The sequence below is a fragment of the Schistocerca americana genome, chromosome 2 (genome assembly GCF_021461395.2).
Source record: "Schistocerca americana isolate TAMUIC-IGC-003095 chromosome 2, iqSchAmer2.1, whole genome shotgun sequence".
Classification (NCBI taxonomy): domain Eukaryota; kingdom Metazoa; phylum Arthropoda; class Insecta; order Orthoptera; family Acrididae; genus Schistocerca; species Schistocerca americana.
The window spans coordinates 303227413-303251317 of NC_060120.1; the positions used below are offsets into that span (position 1 = coordinate 303227413).

General features: G+C 44.0%; 1 protein-coding gene across 4 annotated transcripts in view; it reads right to left on the minus strand.

Annotated features, from left to right (window-relative positions):
- Positions 1-23905, minus strand: part of LOC124593722 (pre-mRNA 3'-end-processing factor FIP1) — a 108857-nt gene that overhangs the window by 59013 nt on the left and 25939 nt on the right. For 3 of the 4 annotated variants that reach the window (XM_047132036.1, XM_047132035.1, XM_047132034.1), the window contains exon 3: positions 14748-14932. In XM_047132036.1, coding sequence (XP_046987992.1) covers positions 14748-14932 — 185 coding nt within the window. The remainder of the gene's footprint in view (positions 1-14747; positions 14933-23905) is intronic. The other variant, XM_047132037.1, reaches the window with a different exon arrangement.

Sequence of the window (23905 nt, forward strand, 5' to 3'; positions counted from 1 at the left end):
CAGATTCAGCTGTCAGGATCCAAGAGAACAAGGTTTGTTGTCATTCAGTTTTGTTTATATTGTCAGTGCTGTAAGGTCTGTAAACTGTAGCAAACAATAATGGATGCAAATTACAGCCGTGATTCTATTGAAAAACAGATTTATGAGTTCATTGTTCACAACTGGTTCATGCAGACAACATGACTGAAGCAGAGGCCACAAACAAGTGCAGCAGGAAGAAAATTTGGTGAACAGAAGTGAATGCTTGTAGGTGGTGTCACATAAACAACAAATTAAAGAAGCCAAGTTCTACATGTCAAACTTTCAGGTGACAGAAGCAGAGCAAGCTTCATGAATCACAGCAGCAGGATGTTCAGTACATGCTTAAGAAACACAATGAAGGCTCCCCAATTACTTGAGAAAGTATTGGAATTAAGACACTGGAGATAAAGAGGGATTTTATGACTGCATGCATCGTACAATCCAAAGCAAGTAGTGGCTGGTGTGTGAGGATGATAGAGAGAGTGGGGCTTACATAACAAAGAAGAACAACACTAGCTAAGTGATTTCTCGCAGTATTTGAAGAAAAATTACTTGTTTAACAGCTTTGTAATCTAATGAAACAGTACAACTATTTGCTAGGCAATATGGGCAACACCAATCAAACACCTGTTTACTTTGATATGCTGTGATTGATGATAATGATGATTAAAAGTAGTGATACTACAGATGACTGATTTAGATAGTTAAGGAAAGCTAAGGAAGGGAAGACAATTTTCTTTATTTTATTGTCCTTGTAATACCAAAACATAGCCAATTAATAAATAGCATAAGTTTAGAACAGATATAAAGTCAATTTTTTATGCATATACCTTATATCAATAAAAGTTTGTAATTTTGATTAGTCAGAATATGATAAAGACAAAAATTTCTCAAGAAGCCAATTAAAAAGAAAAAGGAGTTCATCTTATAGTCTGGTAAATACATTAGTCCATAAGCAAGTATTGTAATAGAATAAGGTAATTAAGCGTAAGTGCAAAATAAAGTGAAAACAAAGCAAGGTTTTCTTCCTCCAACCGTAATGCAACTAGTACTGAAAATATGATGATTTAGTCTCACTTTGTAATATCTGTATACAAAGATTCACTTCCCATTTACATTCAACAAGAGATGGCTGGCTCTGTGTGAAGGCACGTTCGTTAGAACATGGTGTCCCATAAGGAATGGTCAGTATTCTGGGACATGACACACTCATGTGGTGGTGGTGGTGGTGGTGGTGGTGGTGGTGGTGGTGGAGGGGGAGGGGAAGCTTTATGTGAACACATGCCCCCTTCTGAATGGTTTCCTAGATAGAACACAATATACATTCGGCCTTAGGCTAGTGGCATGAACATATGTGTCTTGTCCACAAAACCTCTTTGTTGTTTTATTCTAGCCCTACTTGCCTTGTTGCTTTAAAGCCTTTTGCTTGGTATGTCTTTCTTCCATTAAAATAGCCCACTGAATGTGCCATTGCCCATGGTGTTTTGTGAGTGAAAGAGTGCGAGTGATTGAGAGTGCATCTGTGAGAAGCATCGGTTGGTTAACTGTGTTTGTACAGACTGGCTAAAATGCCACATATCTACACTAAGGAAGAATATGCAGATACAGTGTAGGTTTACATCTGATGCAATGGTAGTGCTCCTGCCGCTGTCAAAGAGTACTGTTGCCTCTATTCGACATGTTGAATTCCAGATTGTAGAGTGTTTACCAGAGTTGTCAGCACATTGCATGAAACAGGTATTCTTCATGGTTCCCATTTTCCTTCTTAATGCGTAGTTCATCAATCTGTGCAGTGACAGCAACACATTGTTGAAATGGTACAGAGTAGTTCCACTACCAGCACACAGCTACTTTCTGCTTGCATCAACATCCTACAACTACTTGAATTTTGTCACTGGTTAAACGATTTTTGTCATTTGCTACTGTTAATAGTATTCTCTGACGATGCCCATTTACACATAATGGAATCAACAACACACAGTAATAATCAATAGTCGCAGGAAAATACACATGCTACGGTGGAAACCAACATCCAATTTGTTGCTGTTTATGTATCAATTTTGGTTGGTATGATCAGTAACATGATGATAGGTCCAGTTGTTTTAGAAATGATAGGACAGAATTACTTGCATTTTTTGGAAAATCGTTTGTTAAACACCTTGAGAACACTCCTTTGGCCACCTGGACTGCAATGTAGTTCAAGCATGGTAGAGCCCCTCCACATTTACCCGATGTGTGAGGGAATATCTCAATCACATTTAGTGTAATCATTGGATTGGTTATGGAGATGCAATTAACTGGCCACCAAGTTTGCCAGACATTATACCACACACACACACACACACACACACGTCGATAGACACACAAACAAACACAAACATACACACAAAATTCAAGCTTTCGCAACCAACGGTTGCTTCGTCAGGAAAGAGAGAAGGAGAGGGAAAGACGAAAGGATGTGGGTTTTAAGGGAGAGGGTAAGGAGTCATTCCAATCCCGGGAGTGGAAAGACTTACCTTAGGGCGAAAAAAGGACAGGTATACACTCACGCGCGCACGCGCACGCACGCGCACACACACACACACACACACACACACACACACACACACACACACACACACACACATCCGCACATACACAGACACAAGCAGACATTTGTAAAGGCAAAGAGGTTAGGCAGAGATGTCAGTCGAGCCGGAAGTACAGAGGCAAAGATGTTGTTGAATGACAGGTGAGGTATGAGCGAAGGCAACTTGAAATTAGCGGAGGTTGAGGCCTGGTGGGTAACGAGAAGAGTGTATATACTGAAGGGCAAGTTCCCATCTCCGGAGTTCTGACGGGTTGGTGTTAGTGGGAAGTATCCAGATAACCCGGACGGTGTAACACTGTGCCAAGACGTGCTGGCCGCGCACCAAGGCATGTTTAGCCACAGGGTGATCCTCATTACCAACAAACAATGTCTGCCTGTGTCCATTCATGCGAATGGACAGTTTGTTGCTGGTCATTCCCACATAGAATGCGTCACAGTGTAGGCGGGTCAGTTGGTAAATCACGTGGGTGCCTTCACACGTAGCTCTGCCTTTGATCGTGTACACCTTCCGGGTTACAGGACTGGAGTAGGTGGTGGTGGGGGGGTGCATGGGACAGGTTTTACACCGGGGCGGTTACAATGGTAGGAGCCAGAGGGTAGGGAAGGTGGTTTGGGGATTTCATAGGGATGAACCAAGAGGTTACGAAGGTTAGGTGGACGGCGGAAAGACACTCTTGGTGGAGTGGGGAGGATTTCATGAAGGATGGATCTCATTTCAGGGCAGGATTTGAGGAACTCGTATCCCTGCTGGAGAGCCACATTCAGAGTCTGATCCAGTCTCGGAAAGTATCCTGTCACAAGTGGGGCACTTTTGGGGTGGTTCTGTGGGAGGTTCTGGGAATGAGGAAATGGCTCTGGTAATTTGCTTCTGTACCAGGTCGGGAGGGTGGTTGCGGGATGCGAAAGCTGTTTTCCGGTTGTTGGTGTAATGGTTCAGGGATTCTGACTGGAGCAGATTCGTTTGCCACGAAGACCTAGGCTGTAGGGAAGGGACCGTTTGATGTGGAATGGGTGGCAGCTGTCATAATGGAGGTACTGTTGCCAACAAGCTTTCGCAACCCAAGGTTGCTTCATCAGGAAAGAGGGAAGGGGTGGGAAAGACGATAGGATGTGGGTTTTAAGGGAGAGGGTAAGGAGTCATTCCAATCATGGAGCGGAAAGACTTACCTTAGCGGGAAAAAGGACACACACACATTTATATATGTCTGCCTGTGTGTGTATATGTGCGGATGGATGTGTGTGTGTGTGTGTGTGTGTGTGTGTGTGTGTGTGTGTGTGTGTGTGTGTGTGCGCGCGCGCGCGCGTGTATACCTGTCCTTTTTTCCCTCTGAGGTAAGTCTTTCCGCTCCCGGGATTGGAATGACTCCTTAACCTCTCCTTTAAAACCCACATCCTTTCATCTTTCCCTCTCCTTCCCTCTTTCCTGATGAAGCAACGGTGGGTTGCCAAAGCTTGAAGTTTGTGTGTGTGTTCGTGTGTTTTTTATTGTTTCCTATCAACATACCAGCGCTTTTGTTTGGTAAGTTACAGCATCTTTATTTTTGACAATATATTGAATAATACAGAAAATAAATAAAAATATACATTAAAAGTGTTATATGTCTGAAATCATTTGGAATAGAACTTGGGTTTTTATGAAGCTTTTTTGCTTCAAATGATCATTCCTGTCATATCCATGACTATTGACCACACTTCCTGGGACATCTTGTATACATCCATGTATGAAATTGAAGAGTTTGTGGGAGATGTTTACGATACCTTCAAAACCACTCACCACCAATCACTTGATTTTGTGTTTGCTGCTACCCTTGGTTCCCCTGTTGTGCACTATAGTAGCTTTGCGATGGTATCTGTTGTGGCTGTGGCTGTAGAGATGAGAATTTGAAGAGGTTGTGTGGTCATTACGTCACCTTCGCTATCCTTTGCATCATTGTGTTTTTCAAAATTAAAGATTTATACATAATGTTCTTGAGCTTTTGGGAATATTCTTGGATGTTAACAGCATTTTCAAATGTTCTAGATTATTCTGGAGTTCTTTAACATTTTTGAATGTTCTTGATTGTTTTGCAATGTCCTCGGCATTGTGTTAAGAGATGAATAAGTAAGTGACAAAGTGCTTTATTTAAAATTAGGCTATTGTGGAATACTTCAGTGGATTTAAGAGTACTTAAAGAGTATTTCTGAACATGAAATACTATTACTGTTGCCAGTGAATGCCTCTTGATGAAGTACATGCTAGAGATCTTGGAATGGAGGACACCACAGAAAGGGTGCAAAATCCAGACTGAGGCCAGCTGAAACTTTGGAGCAACAAAAAAGTCTACCAGAATGTGGAGACAATCTCAGAGACTATGAGGAAAAGGTGGGTGATATTTCTTGGGCACCTGTACTATCCAAACAAATATTTGATTACTTCTGGAAGAAGAAGACCACCACAACATGAACTAAGGAAGCTTGGAAGGATCTTGGGAGGTCCAACATCATGGGGAGCCTTCATGTTAGAACAGTATATGGTTTAAGACAGAATAAAAAGTTTGAAACGGTTTACAAAGACCAAACACAACACAGAGTGACCATATGAAGGAGTATCACAAACAGTAGAAACTCCAGACAAGTAGGACAAAATGAAGTTTTAGCTTGGTCCTAAGTGGTCAATTCACCAATTTTTTAAAGAAGACCAAGCAAAGTGGTTCTTTTTCAGCTAGTAACCACAATAGAAAATATAGAGTATTAAGTGTAAATGTAACTGAAAGAGTAGATGAAAGGTATGAATAAAGACAGCTTTTCTTTCCAAGGAGTATAATATATAAAGGTAAAAGAATATGGCTGAATACAGTATTTACTCTATTATAAGACAAGGTTTTTCCCAAATTCATCGTTCAAACACTACAAGACGGTCTTATATACACATGTTAAACTATTGCAGCTCAGATAAATGTTTTTACATTGTTTATAATAGAGGAAAACTTCCACGTGGGAAAAATATATCTAAAAACAAAGATGATGAGACTTACCAAACAAAAGCGCTGGCAGGTCGATAGACACACAAACAAACACAAACATACACACAAAATTCAAGCTTTCGCAACAAATGGTTGCTTCATCAGGAAAGAGGGAAGGAGAGGGAAAGACGAAAGGATGTGGGTTTTAAGGGAGAGGGTAAGGAGTCATTCCAATCCCGGGAGTGGAAAGACTTACCTTAGGGCGAAAAAAGGACAGGTATATACTCGCACGCGCGCACACACACACACACACACACACACACACACACACATATCCATTCGCACACACACAGACACAAGCAGACATTTGTAAAGGCAAAGAGTTTGGGCAGAGATGTCAGTCGAGGCAGAAGTAAAGAGGCAAAGATGTTGTTGAAAGACAGGTGAGGTATGAGTGGCGGCAACTTGAAATTAGCGGAGGTTGAGGCCTGGCGGATAATGAGAAGACGGGATATACTGAAGGGCAAGTTCCCATCTCCGGAGTTCTGACAGGTTGGTGTTAGTGCTAAGTATCCAGATAACCCAGACGGTGTAACACTGTGCCAAGATGTGCTGGCCGCGCACCAAGGCATGTTTAGCCACAGGGTGATCCTCATTACCAACAAACACTGTCTGCCTGTGTCCATTCATGCGAATGGACAGTTTGTTGTTGGTCATTCCCACATAGAAAGCTTCACAGTGTAGGCAGGTCAGTTGGTAAATCGCGTGGGTGCTTTCACACGTGGCTCTGCCTTTGATCGTGTACACCTTCCGGGTTACAGGACTGGAGTAGGTGGTGGGGGAGGGTGCATGGGACACGTTTTACACCGGGGGCGGTTACAAGGGTAGGAGCCAGAAGGTAGGGAGGGTAGGAAGGGATGAACTAAGAGATTACGAAGGTTAGGTGGACGGCGGAAAGACACACTTGGTGGAGTGGGGAGGATTTCATGAAGGATGGATCTCATTTCAGGGCAGGATTTGAGGAAGTCGTATCCCTGCTGGAGAGCCACATTCAGAGTCTGATCCAGTCCCGGAAAGTATCCTGTCACAAGTGGGGCACTTTTGGGATTCTTCTGTGGGAGGTTCTGGGTTTGAAGGGATGAGGAAGTGGCTCTGGTTATTTGCTTCTGTACCAGGTCGGGAGGGTAGTTGCGGGATACGAAAGCTGTTTTCATGTTGTTGGTGTAATGGTTCAGGGATTCTGGACTGGAGCAGATTCGTTTGCCACGAAGACCTAGGCTGTAGGGAAGGGACCGTTGGATGTGGAATGGGTGGCAGCTGTCATAATGGAGGTACTGTTGCTTGTTGGCGGGTTTGATGTGGACGGACGTGTGAAGCTGGCCATTGGACAAATGGAGGTCAACGTCAAGGAAAGTGGCATGGGATTTAGAGTAGGACCAGGTGAATCTGATGGAACCAAAGGAGTTGAGGTTGGAGAGGAAATTCTGGAGTTCTTCTTCACTGTGAGTCCAGATCATGAAGATGTCATCAATAAATCTGTACCAAACTTTGGGTTTGCAGGCCTGGGTAACCAAGAAGGCTTCCTCTAAGCGACCCATGAATAGGTTGGCATACGAGGGGGCCATCCTGGTACCCATGGCTGTTCCCTTTAATTGTTGGTATGTCTGGCCTTCAAAACTGAAGAAGTTGTGGGTCGGGATGAAGCTGGCTAAGGTAATGAGGAAAGAGGTTTTAGGTAGGGTGGCAGGTGATCGGCATGAAAGGAAGTGCTCCATCGAGGCCCTGGACGTGCGGAATATTTGTGTATAAGGAAGTGGCATCAATGGTTACAAGGATGGTTTCCGGGGGTAACAGACTGGTTAAGGATTCCAGGCGTTCGAGAAAGTGGTTGGTGTCTTTGATGAAGGATGGGAGACTGCATGTAATGGGTTGAAGGTGTTGATCTACGTAGGCAGAGATACGTTCTGTGGGGGCTTGGTAACCAGCTACAATGGGGCGGCCGGGATGATTGGGTTTGTGAATTTTAGGAAGAAGGTAGAAGGTAGGGGTGCGGGGTGTCGGTGGGGTCAGGAGGTTGATGGAGTCAGGTGAAAGGTTTTGTAGGGGGCCTAAGGTTCTGAGGATTCCTTGAAGCTCCGCCTGGACATCAGGAATGGGATTACCTTGGCAAACTTTGTATGTGGTGTTGTCTGAAAGCTGACGCAGTCCCTCAGCCACATACTCCCGACGATCAAGTACCACTGTCGTGGAACCCTTGTCCGCCGGAAGAATGATGATGGAACGGTCAGCCTTCAGATCACGGATAGCTTGGGGTTCAGCAGTGGTGATGTTGGGAGTAGGATTAAGTTTTTTTATGAAGGATTGAGAGGCAAGGCTGGAAGTCAGAAATTCCTGGAAGGTTTGGAGGGGGTGATTTTGAGGGAGAGGAGGTGGGTCCCACTGTGACGGAGGACGGAACTGTTCCAGGCAGGGTTCAATTTGGATAGTGTCTTGGGGAGCTGTATCATTAGGAGTAGGATTAGGATCATTTTTCTTCGTGGCAAAGTGATATTTCCAGCAGAGAGTACGAGTGTAGGACAGTAAATCTTTGACGAGGGCTGTTTGGTTGAATCTGGGAGTGGGGCTGAAGGTGAGGCCTTTGGATTGGACAGAGGTTTCGGATTGGGAGAAAGGTTTGGAGGAAAGGTTAACTACTGAAATAGGGTGTTGTGGTTCCAGATTGTGTTGATTGGAATTTTGAGGTTTTGGAGGGAGTGGAGCTGGAAGTGGGAGATTGAGTAGATGGGAGAGATTGGGTTTGTGTGCAATGAGAGGAGGTTGTGAAGGGTGAGTGAGTTGCCTTTCCAGAGGTGGGAAACCAGGAGATTGGATAGTTTTTTAAGGTGGAGGGTGGCATGCTGTTCTAATTTGCGGTTGGCCTGTAGGAGGGTGCTCTGAACAGCCGGTGTGGATGTGGGAGAGGAAAGATTGAGGACTTTTATTAAGGATAGGAGTTGACGGGTGTGTTCATTGGCTGAGTTGATGTATAGGTGAAGGATTAGGTGGGTGAGGGCAATGGATTCTTCAGTTTGGAACTGGTATAGGGACTGATGGAAAGAAGGGTTGCAGCCAGAGATGGGAACTTTAAGTGTGAGGCCTTTGGGGGTAATGCCAAATGTAAGACAAGCCTGAGAAAATAAAATATGGGAACATAATCTGGCTAGGGTAAAGGCATGTTTGCGGAGGGAATGTAAATAAAACTTAATGGGGTCGTTGTGGGGGTGACATGGTATTAGAAGGTGGAAAGTGTAACATGCGGGTGAAATGAAAATGAAAATAAAAATATATGGGGAGAGATAAAGGTGAACTAGAAAGCAACTGGAGATCTGGTGTGAAAAAAGGCGAAAAAGTGTTGGTTAGAGCTGGGCTATGTTGATCCTGTGGTGAACTTGTGTAGGTAGACAACGATGTGCATAAAGGTTAGGTGGTTGTGTTGCCGCCAAAAAAATGTTAAAGGGTGGAGAAATTCGGGAAAATTTCGAAAAAACTACGTGTAAATGTATTAAAAGGAGTGGTTTTGTGGTGGCAGATTATGAAAATGAGGCTAACAATTGTCTGACGAAGAAATGACGACGTTAAAACCTGTGGGAACAGGCTAAAAATGATCAGTGATGTGAGAAAAACGGAAATGGAAATAAAGCAAAAGTTATTAGAACTAGCCGAAATGGTTGTTTAATAGGTGAAAGGAACTATTTGTGAACTAGAAACGGTGGATTTCATAGCAGCGGTATGTAGTGTTGAAAGCGGGAAAAAAAAATTTTTTTGGTTATGGCTTGGAAGTGGGTTACGTATTATTACGTATTAGGTATTATTGAGTATATATCGGCGGGATAAAATTGTATAGTAGATTACGGTAAAAGGGAGGAGGTGAATACAAAGTAAAACTACTGGCAAAAACAGAAAGAGAAAATAAGACGACAGAAAAGATTTCAAAATGCAACAGTGACAATAACAAACGTAATTGTTGGGTTCAAATTAACAGTAAAGAAGAACTCCAGAATTTCCTCTCCAACCTCAACTCCTTTGGTTCCATCAGATTCACCCGGTCCTACTCTAAATCCCATGCCAACTTTCCTTGAGGTTGACCTCCATCTGTCCAATGGCCAGCTTCACACGTCTGTCCACATCAAACCCACCAACAAGCAACAGTAGCTCCATTATGACAGCTGCCACCCATTCCACATCAAACGGTCCCTTCCCTACAGCCTAGGTCTTCGTGGCAAACGAATCTGCTCCAGTCCGGAATCCCTGAACCATTACACCAACAACCTGAAAACAGCTTTCGCATCCCGCAGCTACCCTCCCGACCTGGCACAGAAGCAAATAACCAGAGCCACTTCCTCATCCCTTCAAACCCAGAACCTCCCACAGAAGAATCCCAAAAGTGCCCCACTTGTGACAGGAAACTTTCCGGGACTGGATCAGACTCTGAATGTGGCTCTCCAGCAGGGATACAACTTCCTCAAATCCTGCCCTGAAATGAGATCCATCCTTCATGAAATCCTCCCCACTCCACCAAGAGTGTCTTTCTGCTGTCCACCTAACCTTTGTAACCTCTTAGTTCATCCCTATGAAATCCCCAAACCACCTTCCCTACCCTCTGGTTCCTACCCTTGTAACTGCCCCCGGTGTAAAACCTGTCCCATGCACCCTCCCACCACCACCCACTCCAGTCCTGTAACCCGGAAGGTGTACGCGATCAAAGGTAGAGCCACGTGTGAAAGCACCCACGCGATTTACCAACTGACCTGCCTACACTGTGAAGCTTTCTATGTGGGAATGACCAGCAACAAACTGTCCATTCGCATGAATGGACACAGGCAGACAGTGTTTGTTGGTAATGAGGATCACCCTGTGGCTAAACATGCCTTGGTGCGCGGCCAGCACATCTTGGCACAGTGTTACACCGTCTGGGTTATCTAGATACTTCCCACTAACACCAACCTGTCAGAACTCCGGAGATGGGAACTTGCCCTTCAGTATATCCCCTCTTCTCATTATCCGCCAGGCCTCAACCTCCGCTAATTTCAAGTTGCCGCCACTCATACCTCACCTGTCCCTTTACAAATGTCTGCTTGTGTCTGTGTGTGTGTGGATGGATATGTGTGTGTGTGCGCGCGCGCGCGAGTGTATACCTGTCCTTTTTTCCCCCTAAGGTAAAGTCTTTCCGCTCCCGGGACTGGAATGACTCCTTACCCTCTCCCTTAAAACCCACATCCTTTCGTCTTTCCCTCTCCTTCCCTCTTTCCTGATGAAGCAACCGTTTGTTGCGAAAGCTTGAATTTTGTGTGTATGATTGTGTGTCTATCGACCTGCTAGCACTTTTGTTTGGTAAGGCTCATCATCTTTGTTTTTAGATATATTTTTACATTGGTTAATAGATTGATATAGGGGTCATATTTACTGATGAATAATGGGCTACTGAGGTCATGTGCAGATTTACTTTGAAGAATTCAGAAAGGTAGGTAGGGCAAATGATACTCACAGTTGGACAGGTTCGAAATTTCCTGATATACTGAAATGCTCGATACAGTATCAACCTTTTTTTGAACAATCACATGAAATTTGTCTCGGGTGGTGTTGGTCCAATGGATACATGAGAAACTATGAGCTAGCCACTTCAACAGTCTATTGCTCTGCTTAAAATTTGACATTTTTTAAATCATAGAATTTGATGCTATCATCTTAGAAACTCTTGCTATATCTGAATAGTTTTGCAACAAAAGTTTTCACAGACGTATGGATATCACACACGAACATTTGTGGTGCTTGGAAAGGCGAAAATGTTGCCCCTGACTAAAAATTACTTGATTCTGAATGGAAGTCAGTATTTTATTTGATTACAAAATGCTGTAATGATTTACCAAGTGGGTTGCAAATGAGCAATTCAGTTGCTGTTCACATATTAGAATATCGGGTAAAAACATTATCACCTTTTAATTGGCTTTAGAACAAGATGGTGACATTCACATGAACAAGGAGGTTTATCCAGAATTAACTGTCTAAAAAACAAAATAAATCATATTAAACTGACTACAATTGTTACCACAAGAACAAATTACAGTGGCAAGACCCGTCATGGAGATAGTACCGACAACTTCAGTAGATCACACGATGAGTGAAAACTTTATAATTTTATTGAATCATCATGCAATCTTTTATTATGTATTTGTTGGAGTTGTTACATATGACCTGCAGCCTAGAAGATATTGCAGTCCAGGTTTCATAATTGCTCATCACAGAATTATGGAAGGGTTGGGGGAACAGTGATACTGGCTTGGCTGAGAACTAGCATGGGTGCAGCGTGGGGAGTAGGGAACGGGCATCAAAGTATGGTGTGCTGCCAACCATGGGATCCTACACTGCTGCAGTCTGCCTGAATCCACCTGAATTGACTTAAAATTGGACAAATATAAAACAATAGTATCATTTCTACAGGAGACAATAGAAGTCTAGATAGGGGATGCTCACTGTGAGGTACACAGGAATGAAAGAGGGTGTGTCATCTGCTGGTTCTGTGCAGCCAATGAGTGAAAGGTGGGCAGACAATACCTTTGGAAGTAAGAAACATTGTAACATTCCCGTGTCAGTATAGAAGCAAAATTCAATATGTATTTTGCAAAAAACAGCTACATTCTCAGGTTCCACCATAACCACAATCTCAGATATTGCAACCTATTCTGGAGAAACAGCAAAATATTTGTGATAACAAAGACATACATTTCACAACTGTGTTATTTGGATTATGGTGATGATTACAAATAGTGATACCCCGATGACAGGCTTAGTAAGCAGAAAAAAGTAATAAAGATAAAAATTAATGTAAACTGTTTCTTTTTATTTCATTTTGTGTTTGTAAAATGTAGACAATCAATATATGGCTTAGGTTCAAAACTGGTCTAATGCTAACGATTTAGGCACATGGCGGCAGAACACACACATAAAAGACGGTTGTAATTGGCAAGTATTCAGAGCCAGTGGCTGCTACTTCAGGCAGAAGGGTTGAAGGGGAAGGAGGAGGAGTGAAGGGAAAGGACTGGAGAGGTCTAAGAAAATGGGTAGATTTTGGGAAAGTCATCCAGAACCATAGGTCAGGCAGGGGAGACTTACCGCATGGGATGAGAAGAAAAGACTGATTGTTGGCAACTGCATCAGATGAGATTTGAGAACCTGAGAACTTAAAAGGTAAATGACAGGGTAATATGCAGAGAAAGATTACTGTTTAAACATTGTGCATGAGTTAATAAGAGTGCAAAGCTAAGTGCATTGTATGTAACAGAGGTGGGAGGGGGTCAATGAAAAATAGACGGGTAAGACAATGAAAGATGTAGAAAACTAAAACGAAATGAAGCAAAGAGTAGTTACTGTGAAGAAATGCTGAGATGAAAGAAATTAACATAAATTAAGGCTAGGTGGGCGGCAAGAACCAAGAACATGTCGTAGTGCTAGTTCCCATCTGCAGAGTTCTGAGATACTGGTGTCTGGGGGAAGAATCCAGATGGCAAATGCGGTGAAACAAGTGCCAAGGTCATGATTGTAGAGCATGCTCTGGAACAGGATATTGCGAGTTGCCAGTATGCACCCTCTGCCTACACCCATACATCCTAATGGAGAATTTGGTGGTCGTCATGCTGATGTAGAAGGCCGAACAGTGTTTACAGTGCTGCTACAGGTGGTGGTAGGAGGGTGCATAGGGCACGTCTTACAGTGGGGACGGTCATACGGATAGGAGCCATGGCGTAGGAAGATGGGTGCAGAAGGAGTATAGGATCTGATAAGAATATTGTGGAGATTGGAGGGTAACGAAAACTATTCAAGGTGTGGTGGGCGAAATTTCAGACAGAATAGATCTTATTTCAGGGCATGGTTTAGGAAGTCATGGCCCTGTCGAAGTAGCTGATGAACACGTTCCAGACCAGGATAATACTGAGTCACCAGTGGTGTGCTCCGAAGTTGTTTTTTGGAGGGATCAGCAGTGCCAGGATGGGTGTGATGGCCCGAGAAATCTGTTTTTTTAACTAGGCTGGTGGGGCAATTATTTTCAGTGAAGGCTGAGGTGAGAATGATGGTGTATTGCTGTAAAGAGTCTGCATCCGAACAAATATGCTTGCCTTGGATGTCAAAGTTGTGTGGGAGGGAACGTTTGACATGGCATGGATGACAACTGTCAAAATGTAAGTACTGTTGTTTGTTGGTAGGTTTAATGTGGATGGAAGTGTGTAGCTGGCCTTCGGTGAGGACAAGATCAACATCATGGAAAAGTGGCATGGGATTCGGAATAGGACCATGTGAAATTTAATTGGGAGAAGGTCTTCAGAGATTACAGAAATTTTATTAGGTCAGCCTCACAATGAGTCCATATAGTAAAGATGCCATCAATGTATCTAAACCAAACCAGGGGCTGAAGACCTATGGATCCCAGGAAAGTGCCCTCCAAGCGGACCCATGAAATGGCTGGCATAGAAAGGAGCCATCCTGGTTCCCATGGCCGTACCCCTGGTCTGTTTGTATATCTGCCCCTCAAAAGTGAAGTAGTAGTTGTAAGTATACAACTAATCAAATTATCTTGTCAATAACTGATTGTTTTCAGTGTTACAACATTTTAGGCAGATACTTAATGTCAAGAAAACGGTCTGTAATTCTGATTAGTCAAAATACGTTACAAATAATTTTTTTTCAAGGAGACTCTTTAAAAAAATACGGTTCACAGAAGATACAACAGTACACACACACGGATCAATAACAAAGTGACTGACAGCTACGTGTTAACAAGACTTTAGTCATAGCAACAATCAATCAGAGAATGAGCTTGATCATTTTTTTCTGTTCTGTTCACCACTGCCATATTGTTCTGCCACCTCAGGTGCCAGTTACCTCAGTTGCAGATGACAATAGTGGTTGAAAGCTCAACTCTTGTGATTCATTTTCACAGAGAATTTTGTTTTTCTTTAAGCCACCTTTATTTGATGCAACAGAATGCTGGATGCAAGTAGAAAAGTGCTAAGGCTACACAAGGTCAACTCAGAACCATAACAGGTACCTGTGTATGTATTCTGTATGGAATGGTATGGTTGTTGCTGAAACTACTGTAGTCAGCTGTGATTCACTTTGTATGACTGATCCAAACATTTTGTTTAAAAAGTGGATTATACTACCTTCAGTTTCTCTCCACCAACTGCTGATGTAAGAAGACCACCTCGTTTTATATTAAGACTTGTATATGTTGGACTAGTTTTAATGTCTCCAATGACAACCTGCACATCATCATCACTATCTTCATCTTCATCATCATCATCTACACCACCAATAATGCCATTTTCAGTTTCTTTACCATCTACAGCTATTGAAAATGAATATGGTATTATAAAAAGCAGAAAACAAAAAAGAAAGAACTCAAACTGATTTAAATAGAAATAAATTGGGTTTTCTACAAATGCCTAATATTAATAGAAATACAATAGTTTTGCTTTTGTTGCAATGATACAAACTTAAAATACATAAAATAAAAAGATAAGATGGTATTCATGCAACGTAAAAAAATTCACATATTTTTCTGTCTATTATTTCACAAAAGCTTTAAAAGAATTAACAAAGAAACAAGCAGGAGTTGCCCAAAGATGTGGAGTGAACGAATTAAAGAAGCTGTAAACATGTTTTTCTTACATATAGCATATAAAGAGAAAAAGGATCTACATCCAGAAAATAACAACAGGGAAAATAATAATAATAAGAATAATAATAACAATAATAGCACCAATAATAATAAATAATATAATGAAATAAAAGGCAACCAGTTGCATAAAAGAAATTTAATTTCTTTACTGGTTTTGAGCACTTGGTGCCCTTCTTCAGAGGTTTACACCTATTGCATTATTTGCGAGTATCAACAATAAGATGCACCTCTTATGCAATTGGGTGCTTATTATTTCATCATATCAGGGTGTATACGTGGATAAGGAACAAAATTCCTGGGTTTTTCTGGGATTTCCCGATTAAAAACACATTTTTTTCCCCAGGTGAAAATACATTTTTTCCATGTGACACCGGAACTGTAAATCCTGTGAACGGTTAAGGTTTTATAAATCAGCGTAGAACATCCCTGGACTTTACAAAAAAAAAAAAGTCTTTGATGTGCAGCAACATGTACGCTCTATCTTCTCACACTAAAATACACTGCATATTTTCATATTACAAAATCATAAATTCAAATTTCACCAAACACAGCACGTTATTTTTTGAAGCGTTGAAATTGAGATTGTGATGTGCTTTTGTAAGTCGATCATAGCTCGTGTCTGATGACAGCAGATATTCAGAACATAGGACACATTATGTAGTCAGCCAATAGCAACATCACTGTTAAGTAGCCCGAACACATGAATAGAAAGAGTTAATGGTTTAAATTAGTGCACATAGTGCAGTTGCAAAAAAAGATAAGCTTCTGGTCTTTTCTTGTGGGTATTACTGTTTAAGATACACCACACAAATGTGCCAGCAAAATTTTTAATTTCTGGGCTTGAAATTCTTCTAAAAGGCTGACCCTTAAAGTGTTAACGTTTTAACTGAGAGTCAAATGCTTTGTGATTTAAGAAATTCATCGCACTTTCTCACACACAGCAAAATTCATCTTGGATAAAAGGAAATTTACTTTGAAAGTAACACTTTTAAAACATGTTAAAATCGGTTCTTTTTAGCACTTAACAGAGTGTGCCAGAAAACAGGCATTATTGCGCATGCACAGTTATGGTGTCGGTTGGTTGGTTTAAAAGAGGGGGGGAAGGGACCAAACTACAAGGTCATTGGTCCCTTGTTCCTAATAAAACAATGCCCCAAGTGTGAGAATAAAACAGATGAGACATATAATACAAAATGGAAAGAAAGGAAAAACCACAAGAATGAAGGAAAGGCAACAAACACTAAAAGGAACAAAAGAGGACAAGAAAACAACAGAGAGGTGCTAGAAACAGAAGAGAGTAAAACAAGAAAGCAGATTACAGTGGCTGGCTGACCACCAGAATAAAAAGGAAAAGCCAGCAACTCTGCAACACATTAAAACCTCCACCCTAAAAGAACTAGAGTGGAGGACACACAGGGACGAAGGACATGTGCTAAAACGTAGATCAAATGATAAAAGCCACCCTCACGAATAAAACATAAAACTAAATCAGCCAATGAGGCATTGTCAGATAAAATGAGCAGCAACGAGTCCGGTAACCCGAGACTTTGTCGCTGGGCAGTCAAAGTGGGACAGTGCACCAGAATATGGGCCACTGTCAACCAGGTGCCGCACCGACACTGAGGCGCGTCTTCACGGCGCAATAGGTAACCATGGGTCGCCCAAGCGTGGCCAATGCAAAGCCAGCAGAGGACAACTGATTCCCTGTGAGAGGCCCGTATGGAAGACTTCCACACACTTGTAGTCTCCTTAATGACATGCAGTTTGTTACGCGTACTGTTATGCCATTCCGTCTAAGTCAGAACGCAGGTCAGGTTCAGAGATGCCCTTCTTCAGAAGTGGTTTCCACATACCCTGTCGGCAAGTTCGTTGCTTGGGATGCCAACGTGTCCTGGGGTCCACATAAACACCACTGAATGACGGGACCGGTTCAGGGCGTAGATGGTTTCCTGGATGGACGCCACAAAAGGAGGGCGAGGGTAGCACTGGTCAATAGCTTGTAGACTGCTTAAGGAATCAGTACAGAGAAGAAACGGTTCCTCCAGGCATGAACAGATATACTGAAGTGCACAAGATATGGCCACCAGCTCTGCAGTGAATAAACTGCAGCCATCGGGCAAGGAATGCTGTTCAATATGGCCTCTGTGGACAAAGGCGAAGCCAACATTACCATCAGCCATTGAGCCATCTGTGTAAACCACTTCAGAGCCCTGGAACACTTCAAGAATCAAGAGGAAGTGACAGTGGAGAGCCGCAGGGTTAACAGAGTCCTTAGTGCCACGCAAAAGGTCCAGGCGAAGCTTCGGCCTACAGCTACACCACGGAGGAGTGCGTGAATGGAACTCTGGGAGAGGTGGTGAAGGGAAGGACTCCTGTTCAGACAGAAAATATTGCACGTAAACCGCAATCGTTAGCCCATACCTGGGCCATCTATGTGGGAGGTGAACCACCATGGTTGGAAAAAGAAGATGGCAATCAGGATGTTCAGGAGAGCTAAGAATGTGTGCAGCATAACTGGCAAGCAGTTGTGCACGTCTGATCTTCAATGGAGGGGCTCCAGCCTCCACCAATACGCTTGTCGCTGGACTCATCCTAAAAGCTCCTGTCACTAGTCGAATTCTGCAATGGTGCAATGGGTCAAGCAAACGTAATGCTGAGGGCGCTGCCAAACCATAAATCACACTCCCATAGTCAAGGCGGGATTGAACAAGGGCTCTGTAGAGCTGCAACAGTGTGGAGCCATCTGCACCCCAGTTGGTGTAGCTCAGGCAATGGAGGGCATTGAGGTGCTGCCAACACTTCCGTTTAAGCTGACGAAGATGAGGAAGCCTAGTCAAATGAGCATCAAAAACCAGATCTAAGAATCGATATGTCTCCACTACAGTGAGTGGACCATCATTAAGGTAAAGTGCTGGTTCCAGGTGAACGGTACATCAATGACAGAAATGCATGACACGTCTTCATGGCTGAAAACCGGAAACCACGGGCTAGAGCCCATGACTGCACCTTGTGGATGGCTCGCTGTACGTAATGCTCAGCAACACTAGTACAGCAGCAGCAGTATCAAATGCAGAAGTTGTCTGCATACAGAGAAGGTGAGACGGAGGGCCTGACAGCTGCTGATAGACTGTTAACGGCCACTAATAATAGACACACTCAATACAGAGTCCTGCGGGACCCCTTTCTCCAGGATATGGATGGAACTATGGGAGGCACCAACTTGGACACGGAAAGTACGGACTGACAGGAAGTTTTGGATAAGAATTGGAAGCAGGCCCCTGAGACCCCACTCATACAATGTCGCAAGGATATGATGTCGCCAAGTCGTGTCGTATGCTTTACGTAAGTCAAAAAACACGGCAATCAGGTGTGCCGTCTGGAAAAGGCTGTTCGGATGGCAGACTTGATGGTCACAAGATTATCAGTGGTAGAGCGACCCTGGTGGAAGCTGTCCTGACATGAACCCAGTAGGCCACATGACTCCAGGACCCAACCCAACCACCGACACACCATACATACGTTCCAGCAGCTTACAAAGAACGTTGGTGAGGCTGATTGGCCAATAACTATCCACATAATGTGAGTTTCTACTGGGTTTGAGCATAAGAATGATTGGTGCTCTACTGCCATTGCGATGGAAAGATGCCATCGCACCAGATCCGGTTGAAGATGACAAGGATATATCGCTTGTAGTCAGATGAGAGATGTTTAATCACCTGGCTGTGGATCCGATCAGGCCCAGGAGCTGTGTCGGGGCAATGTGCAAGGGCACTGAGGAGCTTCCACTCTGTAAATGGGGTGTTATAAGATTCAATGTGGCGCGTAGTGAATGAGAGGACTTTCCCTTCCAGCCAACGTTTGAGAGTGCGAAAGGCTGGGGTAATTCTCCGACGCAGAGAGTCGAGCAAAGTGCTCGGCAATCACATTTGCATTGGTAGATAACACGCCATTTATGGTAACGCCGGAAACACCTGTTGCGATCTGGTACCCGAAAAGTTGTTTGATCTTTGCCCAGACTTGGGAAGGTGACGTATGGCACCCAATGGTCGAGACGTATCTCTCCCAACACTGCTTCAGTCCTTTGATAAGTTGGCGAACACGGGTGTGGAGCCGTTTAAAGGCTGTGGGCTGCTACAGGGAAGGGTGCTGCTTATACTGCTGTAGAGCTTGCTGACTCTCCTTAATTGCTTCACCAACTTCTGGTGACCACCAAGGGACTGCCTTAAGCTGGGGGGGGGGGGGGGGGGCACCCTAAAGAGCGAGGGATCGCATTTTCTGCCGCAGAAACAATTGTTGTAGTCACCTGATCAACCATCACATCGATGTTACCGTGTGGGGGAGATTCAACGGTGACAGCAGAGGTGAAAGTTTCCCAGTCCGCTTTGTTCAAAGCCCATCTGGGGAGGCGTCCGTGGGCCTGACGCAGGGGCAGTGACAGGAAGATAGGGAAGTGGTCACTACCACACAGGTCATCATGTGCTCTCCAGTGGATACATGGGAGAAGTCCTGGGCTGCAGATTGATAAATCAATGGGCAAGTAACTAACATGAGCCATACTGAAATATGTGGCGGCCCCAGTATTTACGAGGCAGAGGTCGAAATGAGACAGTAAAGTTCCGACATCTCTGCCTTGGCCAGTAAGCACGGTGCCACCCCACAAGGGGATATGGGTGTTAAAATCTTCCAAAAGTAGGAAAGGTTTACGGAGTTGATCAATCAGTGCAGCTAATACATTCAGGGGTACTGCACCATCTGGAGAATGATATACACTGCAGACAGTTATTTCCTGTGTCGTCCTTATTCTGACAGCCACAGCTTCAAGAGGGTTCTGAAGGGGCACAGTGTCACTACAAACTGAGTTTAGGACATAAACGCAAACTCCGCCTGACACTCGATTATGGTCACTACGGTTCCTGTAATATCCCTTATAGCTGCAGAGGGCAGGGGTCTGCATTGCCGCGAACCAGGTTTTTCTGGAGGGCAATGCAAAAAGCAGGTGTTAAGCTTAACAGTTGCCATAGCTCAGTCAGGTGGTGAAAAAACCGCTGCAATTCCACTGGAGGATGATGCCATTGTGAGACTGGGAAGGCATGGAACATTCAATGAGGCAGTTTAAACCTCAGAGTCACCTGCTGCCACTGACTTATTGCCTGAGCAGTCTATATCCAGTGTCTGAGGGTCTGGCGAGATCAAGGACCTCAGCGGATGCCAGAATCTCCACCCCATCCTCAAGATGCAGAGCTTGTAGGTAGCAGTGGTGTGGGTGCCACCACAATTTCCCTGGTCTTAGGGGTCTCCTTTTTGGATTTCTCACGCTACTCCTTGGGTTTCCCTGGCTGGGAGGACTTCATTGGCTCAGTCTCCGGGACTGAGGTTGAGCGTGAAGCCGTACGACCAGCTGCTTTTGAGCTCTTCAGCCACTGGTGGGTGTCATCTTTCCCACTAGCAGAAACCTGGGAAGGGAGTGACCCAAGGGATACCTTTCTAGTGAGAGAAGCTGAAGAAGACTTCCGCTTCTCCAACTTAGAAGTGGGGACGGACGTCCCCAGTGATTTGGGGGGTGGAGGGTGTTGCTTCCGAAGTAGGTGGTGCAGGAGGAACAGATAGGGAAATGCCCCCCCACCGTCAAGGAAGCAGGTGGAGTGTTCTGGCTCTGAGAGGTGACGGGTTAACAGAGCTGATGGTGCCAGAACTGTTGTAGCGGCGGCGTAAGACGATGTCATACGTACATGATGCAGGTGTTCAAATTTTCTCTTAGCCTCAGTTTAAGTCAGTCAGTCCAGGTTCTTGTACTCCATGATTTTCCTTTCTTTCTGGAGAATCCTGAAGTCTGGCGAGAAAGGCATTAGTGCTCTCCGCAGTTGACACAGATGGGAAGGGAGGGAGAGGGGGGGGGGGGGGGGGGGGCGAGACATGGAGTATTGTTGGGATGTGATGGGCATCTGCAATCTCGACATATGATGCTGTAAGTGCAGCAGGAAGATATTTGGCTGAACTTCCAGAACTTAAAGCACCGCATCGGGGGAGGGATAGAGGGCTTTACATCACAGTGGTAGACCAACAACGTGACCTTCTCCGGCAATGTATCACCCTTGAAGGCCAAGATGAAGGTTCTGGTGGCAACCTGATTATCCCTCGGACACCGGTGCACATGCTGGACAAAATGTACACCTCGCTGCTCTAAACTGGCGTGCAGCTCATCATCAGACTGCAAAAGAAGGTCCCTGTGAAATGTGATACCCTAGACCATATTTAAGCTCTTATGGGGCATGATGGTTACAGAAACACCCCCCAGCTTGTCACAAGCGAGTAATGTCCGTGACTGGGCAGAGGATGCTGTTTTGATCAAGACTGACCCAGATCTCATTTTGGACAATCCCTCCACCTCCCCAAATTTGTCCTCTAAATGCTCAACAAAAAACTGAGGTTTCATCGTCATGAAAGATTCCCCATCAGCTCTTGAACATACAAGTTTATAGTAATATGCCTTTTACTTTGTATACCCGCTCATGTAGAAAAGTTTCTAATGATGAGAAAATACATGTATGGATGAAAGGACTTGGTGTACTTGCTGAGAATGTAACTGTAACTGGTCATATTACTTTGTACTACAATTATTAAGAACAACAGATTGTGCAGTCCCATTTCCTCCCAGTTTATTTTCAAGACTAATTATGTGTTTATAAACTGGCATCCGGTGGCGACGATGACGATACACCCGTCGACGAGGCATAGTGCTTCAATGCTGTTGCAGATAGAGCTCACAGCTCTTGAACATACAAGGTACAGGGGCGAATAAGATCCGCTGCCATCCTTAGCCTGACATTCCTCCCATCGTGTGGCCAGGGAGGGGAACAATTTGGGGTCATATTTCTGTGCATTGAATTGAGCTCGTGGACACTCAGAGACTGCTGGTGTTTCACCACCAGCACAAGATGGTGGACTACGCTTCACTGCGTGTCATCTGCCCTGATGCCATCCACTCCAACCAGGGGCCCTCCACATGGGCACCACCTAGCCGCAGCAAAGGCCACTTGACAGGATGGCTATTGCCGGGAGTCCCGATGCCCCAGGGGGATGTGCATCTACCCCTTGGCATACGTCGAGAGTTAACGGCGCAGGCATCAGCAGAACGATCCCTGTGTGGTCAGGGGGCTACATCCAACAGGGTACATGGTGGCCCCACCACAACGTACTGGCTGTCGTGCTGTATATCAGGTGCAAAGAAGTCCATGGTCATCGTCGACGCAGAAAGCGACACTGCACAGTGCATTGTGGAAAATGCACCGAGGAAGGTGTCCTCACCCAAGAGACGGAGAACGAGCGGGACTGAGATGCGACGACGAGAAAGTGGGCTAAAGATCTCAATGCGCAACGGACACGATGCACCATGTAAGGTACCCTTCCCAAATTGGCTCACTCTTTGGGAAAATTTTGAAGAATGGAGGTCAAACCATACAGGAGACCATCACATAAAGGCCAAAATGTGTGAAACTCCTTTTAGTCGCCTATTATGACAGGCAGGAATACCTTGGGCCCATTCTTACCCCTGGACCCGCAGGGGGAGTTACGGTGTTGTAGGAAGCCCCTATGTTTGTACTTGTATAGCCTTAATAAATCTTACATAAAGTCATAAAAGAAACAGGACATCGGAGGACACTCCATGACCACTGGGATTTTGTAAACCATACAAAAATGCATAATTCGACTTAAAGTGCACATTTGTATGTCCACATTCACAATGGAACAGGCCCCAACCTAATATTAAACTTTTTGTTGTGGTTTTCAGGATGCAAATTTTCTTGGAGTACCAATACTGTATTATCTCATGTTTGATTCTTTATTATACAGAAGATGAAAACGTACACTTGAAATTAAGCAAACAGTTGAAACAAGACAACAGTGTGGAGTGAAACACACTGTTTCAGATGAATTGATTGCCTTTGCGAAAAATTTCTTTTACAGACCGACAAAAGTAGCTTCATTGTTCTGCAACGTGATTAATGCTAGACTGCCGAAAATGTGCCAGTAAAATCAGTACACTGAAACTAATAACATATTTTAGCCTGCCATAACTACGTGAATGTATTTTAATTCACTTGATATCTGCTCATCACAGAAATCCGTTTTGCTTCCATTTGACGTGAGAACTGTTAACAAAGAGAAAACAGCAAAACCACTGGATATAAACACGGGTCACGTCGAGACTACCCCCTCCCCACCACAACTTAGACTGCTGTGCATATGCACTGTCATTCTGACAGTGTATTGATTCTGTAAACATTAGAAGTTCCAGTTAACTGTAATGTATTCACCTATTGTGACAATCTCCTGACACATGATCAGGGTAGTAAGTGTTCCATTCAAAAGTTATGTTTTTTATGTTATACTTTCTGACATATTCCACACACACGAGAATCATCTCATTTTTGGGTCTATGGAACAAAAACTGAATTTAATCTAATCTAAACTAAACTGACAGCTTGGGCACGCCAGAAAAAATTCTCCAGGTAGCATCTGGCTGCTTGTTGCTTCTGCTGAAACACGTAAAAGCCAGAAGTGGGAGAAGGTGCTGCTCATATGTGACTCAACTGCGCATGTGTATGAGAGAACTGGCAACTGCTCAAATGAACCTAATGT